Source organism: Petromyzon marinus, chromosome 37 (genome assembly GCF_048934315.1).
Source record: "Petromyzon marinus isolate PM22_M1 ecotype Great Lakes invasive population chromosome 37, UKy_Petmar_22M1.pri1.0, whole genome shotgun sequence".
NCBI classification, from domain to species: domain Eukaryota; kingdom Metazoa; phylum Chordata; class Hyperoartia; order Petromyzontiformes; family Petromyzontidae; genus Petromyzon; species Petromyzon marinus.
This window is the reverse complement of record NC_133703.1, coordinates 16,053,587-16,074,274: the sequence shown is the minus strand read 5'-3', so window position 1 is coordinate 16,074,274 and position 20,688 is coordinate 16,053,587. Positions and strand designations below refer to the sequence as shown.

General features: G+C 49.2%; 1 protein-coding gene across 6 annotated transcripts in view; it reads left to right on the top strand.

Moving 5' to 3' along the window:
* Positions 1-20,688, top strand: part of LOC116949693 (neuronal-specific septin-3-like) — a 209,394-nt gene that overhangs the window by 163,619 nt on the left and 25,087 nt on the right. For all 6 annotated transcript variants that reach the window (XM_076072333.1, XM_076072334.1, XM_032967279.2 and 3 more), the window contains one exon: positions 16,652-16,780. In XM_076072333.1, the coding sequence (XP_075928448.1) occupies positions 16,652-16,780 (129 nt within the window). The remainder of the gene's footprint in view (positions 1-16,651; positions 16,781-20,688) is intronic.

Genomic DNA, 20,688 nt, shown 5'->3' with positions numbered 1-20,688 from the left:
TCGTGAGATACCGTCCTTGTTTACATCACTATCAGTCGGGCGTCTGCGACTATTGTGGCACACAGAAGGGTATCACACTTAACCCCCTGACATATATATAGATGCCAGGTGTCCTCAGCCTTGGTTTATACAAGGCCCTTGCCATGGGGATGTGGAATTTCCATGGCTGATCCAGGACCAGATAGGGTAAGCAGATAGTAACTAGTAACCAATTGACATGTTTTATGTGACAAACCTTGCTAATTGGCTGCGTCGGGTGGTGGCGAGTTTAACGACACATTTGTATTCATGCGATCTAACCTAAAAGCCTCTATTATGGATTACAGATAGTTTGATTTGACTTTTATTATAAAATGTTAATTCAAACTGGAAACTATTATGAATATATGAATAAAAAATTGGAAAATATATTTGGCGGAAATGAAAAATGTGACTTCATTTAAAAGATATATTATTTATAATGATGTTATTTTAATTTTATTTAGGCAACTCTTAACGAGTCTGAATACCCTCTTTCAGGAGGGCCCTGCATCCGGATGTATGGCCAATCCCATATTAATGTGTACTTCACTCCGCGTGAATGTATTCAAGAATCTATTGCTGTTCTGCCATTCTCCGGCTTACCTTACAGCGAGAGCAATCGACGGTCGCTGGACACGGCCATTTACATCGGAACAATGTTTCTAAACGGGTGACGCGATTGTTCGAGAAAGACGGGCTTCAAACCTCGACAAATCGTCCCGAACAATTTGGGGTCCATTACTCGCATGCAGCCTTGTTGTTGTTGTTTTTTTTTTTCGAGAACGTAGAGTCTGACCTTTCACAGGCGCTGTTTTACTCTAAACCGCTATTGCACTATATGTACAAAGGTGTCTGGAACGACCGACCTTTCATGGCTGCGCACCAGCCTGCGACTGCAGCCACACGCACTTAACGCGACGGTTTGAAAGAGCGCACTCTCACACTCGCGGCGCCAAGGGAGAGCTCGGGGGGGGGTGGAGGGGGGGCTCCTCAGGGACGGCCGTAGACAAACCTGCGGCTGGGCGTTTGATCCGAAAAAAAAACAGGGGGAAAAAAAAGCAGAAAACCCGCACCGTTGTTTGAATTCAAAGCAAACGGCGCGGGGTAGCGTAAACAAATTTGGCCTTCCCAACACATTTCGGGCCATTTGGCCGCACTCCGTTGTGACTTTGTTTTTGTTGAATTGGGGTAAACACCGGTCTGGGGCAAAGTGTCGTAGTCATGCCAGTGGTGTTCAATGCAATTCTTCCACCACAATGCTGTCTCTGTGCATCTCTAGCATTACCCGTTGCTTGGCGGTGTACTCTCCAGATGCCCTCGTCGTGTCAATGAGTTGTTTTGAGTCGCTGTCTTCAGTGGAAACGTTTTATTACGACGGGCGCCGGATATAGATTCAATAACACGTGCAAAGGTGTGCAGCTGACAAACGGTAGGGATGCACAGCTCCCATCGTGCCTTGCATTCGTGTCATGTAATTCACTAGATTGCACGCAAGATGCTGTCATCCTTGTCCAGACCACCAGCTCAAATACCTGAACGAGCGATCGTATTATTCTGGGGCAAAGTACTGGCTATGTTGAAACATCGGTGCAGGTTTATTAAAATCCCACCGACTCTGTCCACCCAGCGTCATACATGAATGCACCACCGCGGTTAGTCGATCGATCAGCAGGCTGCCTGTGGTGGGGTAAAGTGTGGTTACTCCCACCTCTTCGACGATTAGATAGCGCAGCTTAAATTTATCGGATCACCCAGCTCTAATGCTCTGCAGGCCTGGGTGCTCTTTGTTGTGAGGCGCTCAAAAACGGCTCGAAAATCTCGCCGCAGTGAAGACGCCGACTTATCAGATGTTCGCCCGTTCGATCATTGACGGTGACGGCATCTTGGCTTGGCGCAGACAGGTGGGCTGTGTTGCCGTGTTGGTGCACGTGCAAAATGCGCTGATTTAAAAGAGTGTATTTTGATCTCCCGATGCATGCCAAGCCTTTAAATGTCCCGAATTCATTTGAAATAGTGCCAAGCGTGGCAGCCTTTGTCAACATTGATGCCGTGAGAATTTAGGTGACTCGAATTGTTGAAATTAGGCTCGCGCTTTTTGCGATTGGTTTTCATGAACTCTGTCGGCCCTGTGTACCTGCATTTGGTTGAAACGAAAACAGCTCCTGTTTGCCAATTACCGCGTCGCTGTGATGGCATGCGAATGAACGATGACGTTGAGACAAAGGGGGCATTTTCTCCATCTGTTTTGTGTCCGGGTGTTTAGTGGGCCCAGGGTTAGCTTGGGGAAATCTGTGTGCCGACCGCGGTGCCGTGTGCCCAAGTGTCTGCTGGTCTCACCTTCTGTGATGGCTTTCTCACCTGGACGTAAATGTCAGTGGCGAGAACTGAAGCTGCAAGCCCTGCAATTTCTTGCTCACGCCACTGCTGGCAGAAGGGCCTCCACTCGAAGGTGCTCTAGAGAGCCCCCCACGATAGAGTATATTCGGCCTACTCTTCCAACCTTGGCCAGACGTCCTGGAAGAGGTGAGAGCGCCCAGCACGTGCGGCGAAATGTCGGACATCATGCACGGACAACTCCTCGGGACAAACCGGCACCACGTCGGAGAGCTGCATCGCACAACCACGATAGTCAAGTAAACGATGGGGTTTGACAGAGAGACTGGACCGAGGCATGAAAATGTGGAATTCTCGTCCACTGGCCAAGGTCTTGCCATTAGGAGAAGAGCACCCCAATGAGATTTATTTTTCTTCTAGGGAGACACCGTCGATTGACATTTCATTGGTACATCCCTGCAGGTTCAAAACGCGAATGATCGAAGCGCTTTCTTGCGGGAGGTGAATGAACGTTCCTCGGCCTTTGAAAAAAAAAAAAACACCGGCGTGGCGAGCGGATGTGCGCGACGTCTGCCGCAATGCGTGCGCTGGGCCTCGCTCAAGCTCCCCCCGCCGCCGCCGCCGCCGCCGCGCTTGTCCACCCCAAAAACTCCGAGCTATCGTCGCGGTTGCACGCGACGCGGTGTCGGTACCTTTCAAGGCCTTCGCCGTGGACTCCACGGAGAGCGGCACGAACTGCTTGAACAAATGCCCCCAGCGATTGCCGCCTCGTGATTTGCCTTTTGCGCTTCGTTGATGACTGTCGAAAGAAACCCCACAAAAAATGGACGAACGAAAACGGAGCGACACGCCGCGGTGAGAGCAGGCGACCGAGGCACACGCACGTGTAACACCGTCGCGTCCCCCAGGTGTGGTATAGGCGGGGAAAGGAAGAGAGGAAAAGGAAAGCAGGGAGGAGTGTGACAAGGTGGACATCACACGATGGGCGAGGAAGTCAAATCCCGCACCTCCGTTTAGCACAGTTGGCTATGTAGGGTGCAAAAGAAGTTCAACACACAAGTCGACAAAGAGGACCACGTCCTCATTATGGCCGTCCTCTTTCATTCCACGCTTTTGAGCTTGCTCGATCTTCGTGGCACACTGAACCGATAAATCACTGTGGACCTGGGTGCTGTGCCACGGATGGGGACTGACAGCTGTCCGCTGCCGTGCAGTGGTGAGATATCAATTCCCTCGCCTGGTGTACAGGAGGTCGTGGGTTCAATTCCGACCCTGACACCTGCTGCTGTATATTTGGAGTTTTCACGCCTCATTCCCCGTGGTCAAGTGGCTTTTTTTCTCCGGGTCCTCCGGATTTTTCCTCCACATTTGGAATCGACATTCCTTTAGAGAACCCTGGGCTGCTATACATTTCCACACGACGAGCCACTTTGGTTGGGCTATCATTTGCGATTGCCAGGTCGCTTCTGAAAAAGAGCTATATAGCTCAGTGGGCCTTCCCTGCTAAAATAAAAAAAACATAGTTTAGTTTAGTATTAGTCCTGCGCCTCGACCGGTGGAGAGGGGAGGGCGGGAGGTGGGGTGGTCGGGGCTGGATCGGAAACTGAACGGCACGGAGGAGAGTTGGTCCGTCCTAATTTGCGAACAGTGAGGGTACTTTCTTTTCATGTCATTTCGAAAAAACCGCGGCACACCTGAGACTTTTTGTCACGGCACACGGTGGACACCGGCGTACCACGGCACACCGGCGTATCACGGCACACCGGTTGTGAAGCATTCAGAATCGCAATCTTTATTTATACTGAAGCGTTGATTTACGCCACCAGGGATCCCTGCGACCGAGCCCCAGCTGTATCCTCTCGCCAGCGACCTGCAATCCATCCGACTACAGTATTTATTTTTCATAAAGTATCCCTTGTGCTGAAAGAGGGTTTCCCCTCCCCACCACCCCCCCCCCCCCACTGCATTAAATCAAATGAGGCAATGTTTTGCTTAAGCTGGCGATGTGCTCAATGAAGGACTGCCGACTAAAATGGAAATTGACTTAAACTCTGAGAAACAAAAGACGTCTGCTTCGTTGCCATCGGTTAAAAAAATTAAATTCGTGAATATGCATCAGCCACCGCCAAAAGTGTCTCCTTGCTGAATCCCTTGCTGGCCTGACCACCATCGGTGCTGGTGGTGGGGATTCCTCATTACAATGGTAGGATCATTATTTCTATATCCGATCATCATCATTCTTATATTTTCCCACCAAAGTAATGTTTATACCGTTGATCTTGCAGCTGAGGTGACCAATCCCTGAGGAATCCAATCACATCCCCCCCACCCACCAATCCTATTTCGATTGCAAATAAAGACATTTCCGTTTGGGACTTTCAAACAGCTAGCAGTGCACCACCTTGCGTGAGAGAATGACCCTGGGAGAAGGAGTCACAACTCTGCTTCTGGGACTCGCTTCCAATGGCACCTTTAGCCATCACTCGAGGAACATCTCTTACTTATCCTGCAAAGTCTTCATCACGTGGCTTCCAAACCGACGAATAAAAACACGAAAGAAAAATATATAGACACCGTTTCGAGTTGAAATGTGTCGCATCCAGTGGACAAAAAACAAATTCCACGCGAGTTTTGTGTGCAATCATTGCAGCCTGGACAGGCCGAGGCCATTAACTCATAACACTTGTTAAGACAGTTTTATTGGCCGGGCGGTCGTGGCTACGCGCGTGGCCTATAACCGAGCACTGTGGAGGCAGCGAGGGTTGGTGGATCACCACGCAAATGTTCCATACCCTGGCTTCACCAGGAGAAGGCGGTACGGCGAAAAATTATGGACAGATCTCTGTATGTACGTTTAACTTCTTTCGCACCGTACGTAGCCAACCGTGCTAAGCAGAGGTGCCGGATTGCTACCTATCAGCATTCTAGTTTCCTGCCACGTGTGAATACTCATTGATTTGTCGATAGCACCTTAATATATTGAGGACCGCAGAGGTTGGGCAATTGGCTGCCTTCTTGCTTGTCTGTGGTTCCTCGCCTCTCCCGAGTCGCTCTCTCTCCCCGAGAGTGAGTGGCTGCTGTGCGGCAATGCGTTACAAGTTGAGATGATGATTATTTGTAATTAGTAATCATGAGTGGCTGTCTGGAGTATAACCCAGGCTGTCAGCAGTGTTGGTGACCTACATCTCCCGAGTTTGCGATGTTTACACATCGCACCAGGTACTCATTTGAGGTTTAGTCGACCTAGGGGAGGACCAGAACCGATTCAGAAAATCGTCGCTGGTATTGGCAGTGAGCGGGAATCGAACTCGGGTCACCGGGTTCAGTAGCGCAGCGCGCTAACCGTTTCGCTACCGCTCCTCACCCTGACACCCCCTCCCTCACTTCTCAAATAGGATTTAAACTCGCACCTTTCCGAGTGTCAGTTAAGTGCCTCAACCAGAGAACCATCTGTTCACACCATTATGTTGACATATGGCGCATGCTGATATTTAAATATCAATCAGGGTGCCTAATGAGATTCGAAGGCGTCATCGTATGTTTTGCTCCTACGCCTGTAATAGGACCCACATTTTTCCATCGGACGGTTTCCTGGAAACTCGATTATTTCACTCTGACAAATATACCCGAGGCTGTGTTCGCCCCTCTCTGTGTTGTTTTATTCTGCAGGTGTTGAGGCTCTGGTGGTGGCAAAACCGTTTCTCCAGGCTTCAAAGAGATAGCACTTAGTTTAACACGTAGGCTTTTGCGACCAATATCATCTATAGCAGCGGTCCCCAAACCTTTTTGGCCCTAGAGGGACCGGCTTCGTGGAAGACAATTTTTTCACGGACCGGGGAGGGGGGGGGGTTCATAATTGGGCCTTTCCCCCTTTTCAAAGAAGCTCTCCAGCGACGTTTGTTGTTTACTCATTGTGGCTACTAGGGGGTTAGAGCTTGTGGGCTTACCAACACCACGTGACTGAGACAAGTGCGCAGTGCGGGAAAGAGGCGCGGAGGGAAGTGGTGAATAATAAAATAATTAGCGGGCCAAGCACGGACTCACCGCTCTCACCTCCTGCTGCTGTGCGGCCCGGTTCCTAACAGGCCGCGGACTGGCACCGGTCCGCGGCCCTGGGGTTGGGGACCCCTGATCTATAGTACAGTTTTTTTTTGGATTAGATCGCGTAAATATAAATGTGTCGTTAAACCCGCCACCAACACACCGTGTGTGGCTTTCATCTCCAAAACACACCGATGTGCTGTACTAGTAACGAATTGGCCACGTTCTGTTTACGTGACAAACCTTACTGGTTGGCTGTGTAGGGTGGTGGCGGGTTTAACACATTTATATTTACGGCATCGAACCCAAAAAAAACTGCGTTATGGATAGCACTTAGTTGAAAGTGCTCCTTCCATGCCGCCACCTAATGGCTTTCTTTGTTTCTCACGTTCCCAGGCTGTTCTGGATGTTTTAAGACTCCTGTAAGAAAAATTTCCGGGGCTTAACGGAGCTATAAAAGTTAAGCAAGTGTCCGAAACACCTTAATTTATGGTCAGAAAAGTCAGTGGCGGATGAGCCTGTGATGGCAGGTTGTGATTTTTCTTCTCAAATTGGTGCCAAATATTGTGTGATGTGCGTGCTTGTCGCTGCAACTATGAACTATTTTTTATTTTACCAGATAAGGCCCACTGAGCTATATAGCTCTTTTTTTTGAAGTGACCTGCCCACCAATGATCGCTCAACGAAGTGTCTTATCACGTGGAAATGTATCGCTGCCAAATACTGTAAACGCGTTGTCATAAATCTCACCACCACGGAAGCGATGTGGACGCACTGCTCGGCAAGCTGCAGAGATGCCACTGCTGTCTGTACTCATCGCCATCGTCATCATCATCATCATCACCCGCAGCAGTCTGCGGGATGAAGGCCTCCTCGAGTCATTCTCACCCTCTCGCGGACCTTGCAGTGCCACAATCCGTCCAGTTCCTTCGCACTCCGACGTCAGCCTTGACCGCGGGCCACCGTCTGTTCTAGCGAAGCATCCTGGCCAAGCACGATAACTTGCAATGGTTATTTAATGTACATCTTCTTCGTCTTCTCTTTCTTCTTCATCTTCCTGCCTCTCAGTGTAATTCCAAGCAGTGCAGCTCTTGCGTGCTTCTTTTTACTCGCACCCTTTTTTTCAGCTTTCTTTCAATTTTCTTTGTCAACGTCCACGCTTCCGATCCGCGCCATCGCACCTCCGATGAGCACGGTTGGCTATGCACGGTGCGAAAGGAGTGCAACGTACGTACATACATCGCAGGTCACACATTCGCTGCTTTTATGCGTTCTTCTCTTGGCACACTGGAACGTTGCTTTTCATTATTAAGTTCCGTTTGCATATAAATCGCTCCAACCTGCTGTCATCTGCTTCTTTGTTTGAACATCTTGATCCCACATTGCCCTAGGATCTACAAACGCTCATGGTGTTTCCAGTTGTATTATCCTTCCAGCAGACTCTTCAGTTACGGAGTGAACTTGTTGTGCACGCTGTATGTCTTCTCATTGCTTTAATCATTGATTAATCATGTTATAATTGGGCGGCACGGTGGCGAGATATTAATTACCTCGCCTGGTATACAGGAGGTCGTGAGTTCGATCCCGACCTCGATGCCTGTATATCTTCAGTTTGCATGTTTTCCCTGTGGTCGTTTGGATTTTTCTCCGCGTTTTAGAGTTTTTGGCTCCTATAAATTTCCACATGATAAGCCACTTCTACGAGCTATCATGCGTGACCAGGTCCCTTCTGAAAAAGAGCTGTAGAGCCCAGTGGGCCTTACCTAGTAAAGTGTGTTTTTTGTGTGTAATTTGTTTATTTATTTTCTCATTCAGGACTCGCTGGGCCTGGAGATGTGGATGATGCAGTTTGAGATGTTCAACCAATGGGGTTTTTTTTGGGGAGGGGAGGGGTCGGGGGGATTGTGGGAAAAATACCAAGTACCTGCAGAGACTTCACAGCATGATTAGGTTTACACTCATGTGCTCCGCATTGATTTGAATGCGTCGCATCTCGCCATGAGTCACCAACTCTGCCTCCAAATCAGCATCAGCTCGACCAAACTGCAGTCATCTGTACAAACATCACCTTTACCATTGACATGGCTTTTGTTTGGAAAACAAGTATTAGTTGCAGTTCCCATGCATATATATGCATATATTGCATATATATGCATGGGAACTGTACCACATGCAAATATATATGCATGTGGTGCTATTAATCTCTGTGGTTTTATTACCCTTGGATTTTTCTATATTTTTTATGGGATTTCAGTCTGCAGTGTCAGCTTTGTATCCTTCAATTGGCTCCCACCAGGTTATGACAAAGGCATGCGTAGATTTATTCACGTTTTTCCGCGTCTCCACAGCTCATGCGCGATATATATAATGTTTAAACGTTGACAGTACCTTGCGCGCGCAATCTTTACAACCAAAGTGTTCGGTACTTGGTGCCAGTTTTTTGTGAACCCTCTTGTGCAATGCAACGCGATTTGTAAAGTCCTGAAGCAAGTTTAAGGTCTTGGCACGATTGCCTGGAGGTGACCGGCTTGGTTCAACTTGTCAGAGCGCTGAGCCAACACCACCGACGACCTGGGTTCAAATCCAGGTCATTGCCAGTGATTAAACCGCATTCTCAATCGCACTAAACTGATCAATCTCGACCTGGTTAAAGCAAAAAAAAACAATTTTCGTGGAAACTTTTGATAGTTCCGCAGGAATTTGGCTGAATTTGATTCTGTCACGTGACAAACATCACTTGATTGTGGAGATCGCTTCCCACTACTATGTGGACCAGAGATCACTCAAAGCGTTCTGAGGGGTTGGCTCTGTGATATCCGGCTTTTGTGGGTCATTCTCTAACAGAGATGCGCTGCTCTAACGGACAACCGAATGCATACTTCCTCTCATGGCATGACGCTGATAGCACATTCTGGAAAGAAGAAAAAAAAACCCGGCAAATATATACACTGCTCAGCAAAAGGGTATTTCGCTATTGCACGTGCCGATGGGCGCGGATAATTCCCCGCACGGACCTCGGATGGCAATGTTTTCAAATGAAAAACCTTCCGTGGGATTTGCCCGCGAGCATTGCTAAAACGGAGGTGAAATGCGGCGCTCCTCCTCAGGGGCGCAGGTGTTCACGCTTGCGTGCGTGCGCGGCCCGCCGCGAAGATTTGCGCTCGTTATCGTTTGATGCGCGAGCACGCGCTCCGAGCACGCGCTCCGAGCATTCTTGGACACTGCCGCCCACTCTGGCGATGGCAGGTGCTCGGCGGAGCCACGTCGCAAAGCTCCTTTCTCTTCCCTAACGGCATGCCATCGCGGAGTCCGATCTCATCAGGGAGGTCAAGGGCGGGGGATGATGGCCTGCTGGATATTTACACAGGAAATGACGATGTGGAAGAGGGGGGGAAAAAAATGCATCGCTCCGCTCCTTAAAAAGCAGCGTTCGGTTCTCAGTACTCCAGCTGGCTGGCACGCACTGTGCGTGCGTCTGTTGAACTTCTTTCGCACCGTACGTAGCCGGCCGTGCTAACCGGGGGTGCGGGTGGAAGGACAGCAAACTGCTAAGCTCAAGAAGCAGTTCCGAAGAAATGCGTTTGTCAACCTAAATGTTTTGAAAAGTGCACAGCTCCAGTGGCTTCCTAACATCGGAAGGAAGAGCGTTCCAGACGGCCGCAGAAGCGCGTCTGGGGCCTCCCGACTGGGTTGCGTTTGCCCTCCTCCCCCCTCGCTTGGCTGGAACACAGCGAGCCCTGCGGCAGCGTTGCACGAGGCGGCGGCAGGGCCTTGCAGCCGAGACGTTAAACCGAGGTCCTGCGCGATGTGGACGTTTGGGTGAAGTGCCCTAGCGTGCTTTGCATGTAGGGAAAATGTATACGGTACGTCAGTGCCCTGGATGAAATCTTAAAAAAGGTTGCGATGCAGTTTTATTGCATATGCCTCCCCACTGCGCGTATCGTTCTCAAATGTACGGTCTTAGACGTTGGCACGTAAAATATTCGTACATAAACAAGATGCGGCGGTGCATTGGTCAGCGCGCTGCGCTGTAATATCAGCTCCCATAATTTCACTCCTGGCCATGGCTAACATCACTGACGAGTGATATCCCAACCGGTCCGGGGGTGGTGGTCTCCCAATTTTGCTCATCCATGTTCGTCAGCACAGCCGAAGAAAGTTCAAACAACACTACCCAAGTAGGCCATCTTCCCGCAGTGGATTGAAACGGTGGCCGTAATCCATTCACGTGTTAACGTATCTCAAGTTTTCACGAGCCTACTAATTGCGCCGTGTTCAACCACAACGACGGCGCGTCACAACGCTGCTCCATCTGCTTCTTCCCTCGCCCCGCCCCTCCTTCCCGGAATCCCCTCCCATCCGCTCTTTTTCACATAGCCCTCGGAACCTTACGCGATTCAAGCAACGTTCGTTCGTTCGATCGTCTCTCCGTCCGCGGCGGCAGCGTGTTGAGTAGTGGCGGGGGTTTTTCAAGCAACGTGTTTAACTGTTTTATTTTATATATATAGTATACCTTCACTGTTGCTGTTTGTTGCTGACCGCTAGGCATCCTGCCTCCTTTTGGGTCTGCGCTCAGCAACCGAGCTAAAGGGATCTTGTGTATAGCAGTCGAAGGTTTGTTTAGCTTAGCTTGGTGTCTTTGACTATACATCACAATTACTAGTGGGCCCAAGGCAGTGCAAATGAGGTAGCCGACAAATCCTCTCTCTGCCACGGATAACCTTGCTGTTGTCCACAACCATCGTAAAGCAGAGCTGCCAAGCGTTAGTTGGTGTACCATCTTCCTCAGGGGACGGAAGCCTATGGATAATTTTCTAATTATCCCGTGTCATTCACGAAACCACTTAGAGCAGGAGGGTACATTAATTGCCAGTGTGACTGTCATTTGAGCTCGAGTGCTCGCCGAAGTGTGTGTAAAGACAGCATCTGGTTACTAGAGCGGCAGATGGCACGGGTGGGCTGGTAGATGACTGGTGATTTGGCATGACCAATAAAGATCAGCTATTAGATATTCATTTCAAAGCGATGCAGTTATTCAATTGCTTTGTCTGACAGTTGGTGAATTGTAGATACACCCACCCACTCGCTCACCCACCCACTCACCCACCCACTCACTCACCCAACCACCGCCTTCAAATGGATATTTGGTGCAGCACGAAGCTACTTTGTCCATGGTTTGGCGTTCGTAGCAGCAGCCGTACACAGGAGAGAGAATCTTGTTTTATCCACTTGAGGTGTCCGTGGTTGGTGTTGACCCGGTTAAGTGCTGCCCATCGTTTCCATGGAAGCTGGAAGCCAGGAAAGTTTTGTCGATGGCTCTCTGAGCAGATGAAATGGCAGAACAGATGGGACACATTTATTTGATATCCCAGTTGGCAATGAGGGTAAGGATAAGGATTTTTTTTCCTTTTGTGATCCACTGATCCTTGATCAAAGGATCTGTTCATTTTTTTGCTGGAAATTGACAGGAAACACACTTTCTGCAAACATTAGAAGCCTGCATCAAGCTGATAGCAAGGACATTTAAATAAGTATTGAAATCGTAAAACACACACGTAGTGCCATCAGCTGGTGCATGGTCACTTTTGGTCAAAGCCCTGCTGTGTTTTGGTTAAATGTTCTGAAGTTGCATTTTTTTTACGTGTGACCGCACATTAATACAATGTTGCATAAGCGTCTATAAACACACGTTTCTTTGGGCGGCAGGGTGGCACAGTGGCAGCACTTGGTAAGAAGGTCCTAGGTTCGATTCCCCAACTCGGGTGCCTTTGCGTGTGGAGTTTTGTATGCTCTTCTCTTTTTTCGGCATGGGGTTTACTCCGGCTTCTCTGGTATTCCCGCATAGCTAGACAAAAAATAAATACAATGTGAGTGGTATTGTCCGAACAATCGCAGTGCTGAAAAACTTTGCCCCCCCTATTGCAAAAACTTTGCAGAACGCTTCTGAAAAATTGCCTTGAGACACACTGAGGCTTTCCCAGTGAACAAGAGTAATACGATTAACCTGTATGTATGTTGAACTTTTTTCGCACCGTACGTAGCCAACCGTGCTAATCGGAGGTGGGGGGGGGAGGGGACAACAAACTAAACACAAAAGTCAGTTTTAAAGAAATTAGTTTTCAATATAGATTGTTTAAAAGTGCCAAGCTCCAGTGGATTCCTAATGTCGGAAGGAAGAATGTTCCAGATGGCAACAGATGCAGTGACCGTGAGTCGCTGCATCCAGGAAAATATTACACAGTGCTCAAGTAAAAAAATGTGAGCAGTAGACAGTGGTATACTCTTGTGCATAGACTCTCACTGGAGTAGCGGCCTCCGTCCCGGATTGCATCATGCTCTATCTCATGGCTCAGTTTTCTGTGAATTTCAATCTTCGTCGATGAATAACAGAACTGGCTGCTGGCGGATATGCAGCTCATGGCCTTCATGAGGCTCCAGCATTAACACTTTGCATTTATGGCTTTATTTTGGTGATTTCTGAAAGTTTTTGGTTTGGCCATGTTTTTGTTTATTGTAGTACGGAGTTAGACTGATAGTCTTAATCTAAGTTTTCTTGTTGTTGTTGTTTGACTTGCATCCCACTGGGATTATTGCACACAGCGTTGGTGTACAGTGCTATTTCAGGAATATTTTGATGTTTTTTCCTGGATTTTCTGTTTACACAGTCACACAAAGTCACTTTAAGATGTTTTCTTGTTCATGTTTTTTTTGTTTGTTGCGGTTGCACCTGATTCAAGAGCCGAATGGCTCACAGGGCTATACCAAATAAATGAAACTATGAAATGAAACTATGAAACACCGCACCACGAGGATTCCATCTGGCCAGGTGTGGCTGTCCGCAGTAGAGCGAGCACTCGCAATCGTAAGGGTCAGAGTTCAAATCCTGCCTGGGCGGTGGTGGACTCAGCCCATAATCCCTTCGGAGTTCATTATGTGAGTACGTACCACATTAATTTGTGGGGAAGTTTACAATGGTTGTCCTTTATTTGGACTTTCCCCCACCACAACTCCACAGGTGCCTCAGTTAGGATTGTTTACGCTGAATTACTGCGGCTCTCTGAGCCTCAGCCATTAACATTAACACCGAGCCACTAGAATTATAGTGGTGGCTAGCTCTGGCTGGTTGCCCCTCGGGAATTTCCAATGAATACTTATTCGAGATTTCTATGCTGAACAATAAGACTCGTATGGGTGCCTTAGTCTGCTTGTGTGTGCCTTAGCCATGAACACTGAACCAAAATATACCAAAATATATATTTGTTTGGTTCTATACCCCTGGGCATTAACGCTGAACCAAAACGACCGTGAAGTGTACATTAGTCTGGATCGTTGAGCCTCGGGTATTTACAGTGAACCCTGAGAATCCGAGGTGTTCATTTGTGCGTCTCTGTGAGCCTTTGGGGGCTTTAACGGTGAACTCTTTGAGAATCTTCGGAACGCCAGTGGGGCTCTGAGAGCCTGTGGGGGGGGGGGGGGGAGGTGGGGGTGGGGGGCATAAACACGGAGCGCCGTGCGTGCTCGCGGTGCACCAATCTCTTGCACCATTCCGCCGATGTACGGCGCCGGTAATTTGCCCCCGCGATGCGCCACTGGAATGCTGCACGCTCGCAGCTCACGCTCCGAACGGTCTCGAGGCGTGGCCCGTTGAAGGTGGCCAGGACCAACGAGGCGCCGTGCCACGTGCCGTTGTTGCAAGCCCGCACGCGTTTGGCGCCAGGTCAGAGCGGGCAGCAGCTCCGCCACGTCCAAATCGGCGCGCCGTCGGGCCCTACCCGGCGTGCTGTTCGGCGGGAATGCCCGACGTTCCGCTCCACGTGCCACCGGGAGTTTCTTCGGGAGGTTGAGTTGGGATAGATGGAACTGAAGAAGCTTTCCGCACGGGGAGCGCAAGCGTCGGACGTAAACCATCACGCGACCTCCGGTCATCCCCGCAGCAAGCTTTTAGTTAGGCATCGAAACAAAGACGGTGCACCGCATCGCGTGCTTTCAGATGCGCTTCTGCGGCCGTCTGGAACGCTCTTCAATTCCCGTATTAGGAAGCCAGTGGAGCTGTGCACTTTTAAATTATTTAGGTGGGCAAACTAATTTATTTGGAACTGATTTTTGCGTTTACTTTGTTGCCCTATCCCTCCTCACCTCCGATTAGCGCACGGTTGGCTGCGTACAGTGCGAAAGAAGTTCAACACGCATACATACAGGTCGCTAACCTTTCTCTATGTGCGTGGTATTTGCCGAAGACCAAATCACTCTGAATGTGCACAATCTTGTCAGATCTCGGAAGCAAACCTGGGTCGATTCTAGTTATCACTTGGATGGGAAGACCGCCTGGGAATACCGGATGTTGTAAACTTGGCCTGAGAAGTGACCAGGACGTTTTAGTCCTGCAATGAATTTTTACGTATATCTGTGTGGAATTCTGATCGTTACCACCGTCGCTATGTTTGGAAGATTTTATCCAAGTTTCCGCCTGCACACCAAAATTAGCCAAACATTCCAATGCAGGATGCTCCTGTAAACCGGTCTTGAGATTCAGCAAGGTTACGTTAGGCAACGGGCATTATCACTGTGTATGATTACATGTGACTGCAAAGACTAAAGATCCGCCTTATAGCCGTAATATAATTTTTTTAGCAAGTGCTGTTAACGGGCACCTCTGAAGGCCGGCATGGCACAAGGTGGGTGGCTAGCACCATGCCCGGCCGCCTTTGTCTCGCGAGTGGCAATGTTTACACACCGCACCAGGTACTCATTTGAGGCTGAGGCAACATAGGGGAGGCCCAGGACCAGTTCAGATAATCGTCGCTGATGTTGACCGTGAGCGGGAATCGAACTCGGCTCGCCGGCTTTGTAGTGCACCGTGCCAACCGCTGCACTACTTCTTCCCGTACACATGTGACCACAAAGACCAAAACAAAGATCCCACGTATAGCCTTAACAGACTGTAGGGGCAAGTGCTGTTAGCGAGCACCTATGAAGGCCGGAACGGTACACGAGGGGGTGGGTGGCCAGCACCACGCCCGACCGCCTTTGTCTCCCTAGTGGCAATGTTTACACACCGCACCAGGTACTCATTTGAGGCTGAGTCGACCTAGGGGAGGCCCGGGACCGGTTCAGATAATCGTCACTGGGTGTTGGCCGTGAGCGGGAATCGAACTCGCTGTCGCCAGGTTCATAGCGCAGCGTAGCGCTAACCGCTACGCTACACACGTGACCACACACACACACACGTGCTGAAGAGGCGCTGGATTGGTAGACGTGTTCAGGGGGGTTGGCAAGGGCCACTTTATGAATAACGTTCAATTGAAGAGGCGCGACGATCAAAATCTTGCCTGCAGGAGGCAGTTGTCCTGATTGCTTGCGGGGTGTTCGTACCACAGCTGCGGCGCTCCAGCCAGCAGTCCTCTGTTTACCCACGGCTCCCCGGGACTGCCCCCCACCCCACCTCCATCCTCGGACAACTCCCCCCGTGAATAAGCATCGAGCAGAGAACTAATAACGTCCCAGGAGCGTCGTCCACGCGTATTCAAATTCATCCCGAAGCGCGTTCCTTTCCGTTCTGGCCTCGGCAGCCTCCCCTTGGAAATGAACAACATGTGCGGACAATTACGCGAGCACAGCACATCGTACATCAGTGATCCGCACGCAATAAAACCATTTTAAATGCGGCGCCGTTATGTATGCACACGTACACGGTTGTCCATGTCCGTGGATCCCTCTCTGAGGTTTCGCAGAACCAGAGACCCTTGGGCGACGGTTCGTTGTGCGTGCACCGTCGGTTATTATGGACCGCACCGCTGCCCACCGCATGGTTTTCGACTCATTCGGCTCTCCCGTAAGCGTTTATTTCTAAGTCGCCTGTAGACAGGTTAACAAAGACCCCCCCCCCCCCCCCCCTCATACAGCCTTAACAAACTGTTGGGGCAAGTGCTGCTAGCGAGCACCTATGATGGCCGGCACGGCGCGTGAAGGGGGTGGGTGGTCAACGCCGCGCCCGGCCACCTTTGTCTCCCGAGTGGCGATGTTCACATACTACACCAAGTACTAATTTGAGGCTAAGTCAACCTACGGGAGGCCCAGGACCGGTTGTGATTATTGTCACTGGTGTTGGCCGTGAGTGGGAATCGAATTCGGGCCACTGGGTTCATAGCACAGCGCGCTAAACCGCTCCACTGCTGCTCCCCACAGACACGCAATCACACACACACAGGGTATGAATCTGCGATGTCTCTCACACGCGCCGGGTCTGTGTTCACAGGTCAGAGCGGCCTGGGCAAGTCGACGCTGGTGAACACACTCTTCAAATCCCGCGTCAGCCGCAAGTCGTGCACCCCCAACTACCAAGAGAGAATCCTCAAGACGGTGGAGATCCAGTCCGTTAGTCACGGTGAGGTCGCGGTGCTGAGGTGGCTGAGAAAATTCTAGGATGGTGGCAATTCTGGCAGGATGACCACGCTGGCATTGTGCCCATGCTGTGAGAGGGTTACGTTTCTGGGAGGGTGACAATGCTGTTCGGGTGACAATGTTGGAAGGTTAATAATGCTAGGAACACTGGGCCGACGATGCCGAAATAAATTTTTGTTGCTGGCTGTGGTGAGATCTGACTGCTGAAATCTCTTGGGCCTTTTTCAAATGTCTCTATCGGATGTGGCTTTTGGAGGAGCCACGCTTCAGTAGCAGCCAATTGGCCTCAAATTTGCAACCAATCACAGTCATGCATAGCTGTGCGAGGCCTCTTCAAAGATCACAACATAGGCACAGCTCTTCTTTGGAGAGGCACTTTCCGCTGATTTTTCGAGTTATACAGTAACTATCGTAGAATACATTACAGCGCTCTGTCAACCCACTGCTGGATGAGGCCTTTCCCATGCCCAAGTTGGGCATGAGGGCTGTTGGGCCCTATTTCATCACCATGGTCAGTGTGGTGCTACGAACCCCTGCGACCTGGATTCGACTCTCAGCCAGGACAAACGTCAACGGCGAATCATATGAGAACCGATCATGGGGCCTCCCTTCCTTCCTGTCCACCAACCCGCGCTCGTGGGCGACCACGCCGAGTCAGTGCGCGGCAGGGGGCCCGGGACTGATTCAGTCATCACTCGCCGCTGATGTTAGCCATGACCGCGTGTGGTGCTGGCCACCCACCCCCCTCGTGTGCCGTTCTGGCCTTCATAGGTGCTCGCTAACAGCACTTGCCCCAACAGTTTGTTAAGGCTATATGGGGGATCTTTGACTTTGTCTTTGGACCGGCAGGGTAGCGCTATGAACCCGCTGACCAGAGTTCGATTCCCGCTAACGACCACCAACATCGATCGCGGATATTTGAACCGGGCCTGGGCCTCCCATCTGCCGACTAGGACTCTCAAATGAGTACCTGGTGCGGTATGTAAATATCGCCACTGCGGAGACAAAGGTGGCCGGGTGTGGTGCTGGCCACCCACCCCCTCGTGCGCCGTGCAATCCTACGTGCTCGCTAATAGGCGCACCTCCATTTAGCGCGGTTGGCTACGTACGGTGCGAAAGAAATTCAACATACAAATGATTCCACCTTCGGGTCACCAGATGTTTGCACATCACACCAGGTACTGATTTGAGACTGAGTCAACTTAGGGGAGGCCCAGGACTGGTTTAGATAATTATTGCCTATTCCGTTTTTGGGGCGGAATGTATAATTATCATTCCGTGAGATGATTGGCGACAGGCAGCCGTCTCACCAACGCGTGCAATCGTGCCCCTCGTCATTTCGGCCTCGAAGAGGAAACCCTATCTGGCGGACGCTGAATACGCGTGCCCCTCTAAGCGTAATTTCGCTGCAAGTTGGGGGCGCGCACTTGCCGTGGAAAAAATAGACTTGCGTCCGATTGGGGCTCTCATTAAAATGTGTATAAGCTCGCTTGCTTTGAGTGTGGTGCATTCGAAGTAATTCGCTGTGATTGCACAGGGTGTCGGTTCTCAAGCACTTTGTCGTGCACGTGATGCTTAAGCGCAGTGGGTAAATTTGTTAAATTACCCCGACGACGTGGAAAATCGCCTGCTCTCGTGCCAGTGTGCGAGGTCTTCGGCACACGCGCCCACGTGTGTAGGTCTAGTATAGGCGTCATTGACGTGGGCTGAGTGTTTCGCCACCAATTAGCGAACGTTTGATGACAAATTTACTCCTCTTGCATATACGTTCCATATACGTATATGTATACAGGGTGCTTCAAAAAAATGTGAACACTTACATGGGACTATCGTTTTTAATGGCAAAAAGAACGGATAATATAAACCGTAACATGGTCACAAATGTACGTTTATAGCTTCAAAGAGTCAAAGAGTCTCCACTTGTCCGCCAACACACGCCCTGGAATCTTCTCCAGGTGGTCTCCAAAGCCCGGAGGCAGCAGCACATATCTCGTGTTGTTGTTGCAAATTCTCAGAAAGTGTAAAAAACATTTTTCAAGCACCCTGTATATGACAAAAAAAGGATCACAACGTGAAGAATCCACCCAACGCGATGGCTACACTGAGAGACGGAGCGATGGAATTAGTTAATGCGCAGGAGTGAGATGGAGTGTGGCATCGCAGGCCTGGGCGGACTTGGGACGGCATGTGGAGGCCATCATCCAGCAGTGGATTGAGAATGGCTGGCGACGATGATTATGATGAAGATGCGTGCCCATTGAGTTTTGTGAAGCAAAAAAATACATTTTGAGAATAATAACAATTTCTAAGTGTTTGATTTAAACTCTTTGGTTCTATTGGGTAAAGTCACGTAGGTGAAAATAAAATAACAAAAAATCACGACGTTTCGGCCACAACACAAGCGGCCTTCATCAGGTGAAGGGACGAGACTGTCTGGAGGACAGCGCTGGAGTGGAAGAAGCCACGCTTAGATCACGACCTTTAAGCTGTGTGAGAAGAAAACAAAGCGCCTTGACAAAGGAATTAGCATAGAATTTAGCATTGAAATAGCTGAGTGATTAGCTTGTAACTGGTCACAGAAATAGCTATGTTAAAGTCAGAGCATATACATTCACCGAAGCACCTAGTACTAATCAAACAGGAGAATTTAGCGAAACACAACCACGCTCAGACAGCGGACCTTTAAACTGTGTGCGAGCAAACAAGGTGTTCTGACAAAGAAATTAGCATAAAAATTAGAATTTGATTGGCCGATTTTAGAAAAGAGGTGGTGTACGTGCCGGTGGACTTGCCGTTTGGCGCGCGGGGGGGGGGGGGGGGGAGTTTACCTATTGATGGTGTGAAAAGGGAATTTATAAGAGCTGCGAAAGTTTGGGGTACCACTACTTGAAAAAATATACTGTACCATTGAAATTAGTTTAATGTTGTGATCTAAGCGTGGCTTTTCTCACTCCAGCGCTGTCCTCCAGACAGTCTCGTCCCTTCACCTGATGAAGGCCGCTTGTGTTGTGGCCGAAACGTCGTGATTTTTTGTTATTTTATTTTTACCTACGTGACTTTACCCAATAGAACCAAAGAGTATGGATCCTAGCAGTCACGAAAGCTTTAAATCTAGAATTGTTTGATTTAAAGCTTTCGTGACTGCAGGGATTCATATTCTTGGTTCTTTCGGTAAAGTCACGTAGAAGGGAAACAATAAAATAATAAAAACATAAAGCCATACAATTCTCACGACGTTTCGACTGCAACACAAGCAATCATCATCAGGTGTGATTGCTTGTGTTGCAGTCGAAACGTCGTGAGAATTGTATTGTTTTATATGTTTATTATTTTATTGTTTCCCTTCTACGTGACTTTACCGAAAGAACCAAGAATATAATTTCTAAGTGATAACATGTACGTGTGATGTAGTATGTATTACTCTCTCTCGACCAAAATTACTGTTTCTGTTCATCCACTTGGCACGTTAGGCCTTCTTTAGGCCTGTGATTTTAAAGTAAACAGAAAAAAATCATAGTGAAGAAGATGCACATGGCATGAACTCGTGCACGTTGTGTTTGTGAATTTAAAAAAAAAAATCAATACAACTGTTTTAATATCGAACAGCTTCAATTCACCCACGGTGCTGTTTTGTACCATATGGAGCGTGTAACCTTTTTAACCTCATCAAATGTTGGCCTTGTCTTGAGACGTAAAATTTCATAGAAAACAGAAAACAGACCGTGTCACGCACAGTGCACGTAACTTACACTGATGTGCGTTTTGGTAAAAAAAAGTAACTTTTTGTTTTGTTTTTAGAAAGACTGAATCATAAATATGTCAATTGGCCAATGAGTGTAAAATCTTCACCGGTCCCAAGGGGCCCCCTTGGTTGCTGTCAAGATGAAGACT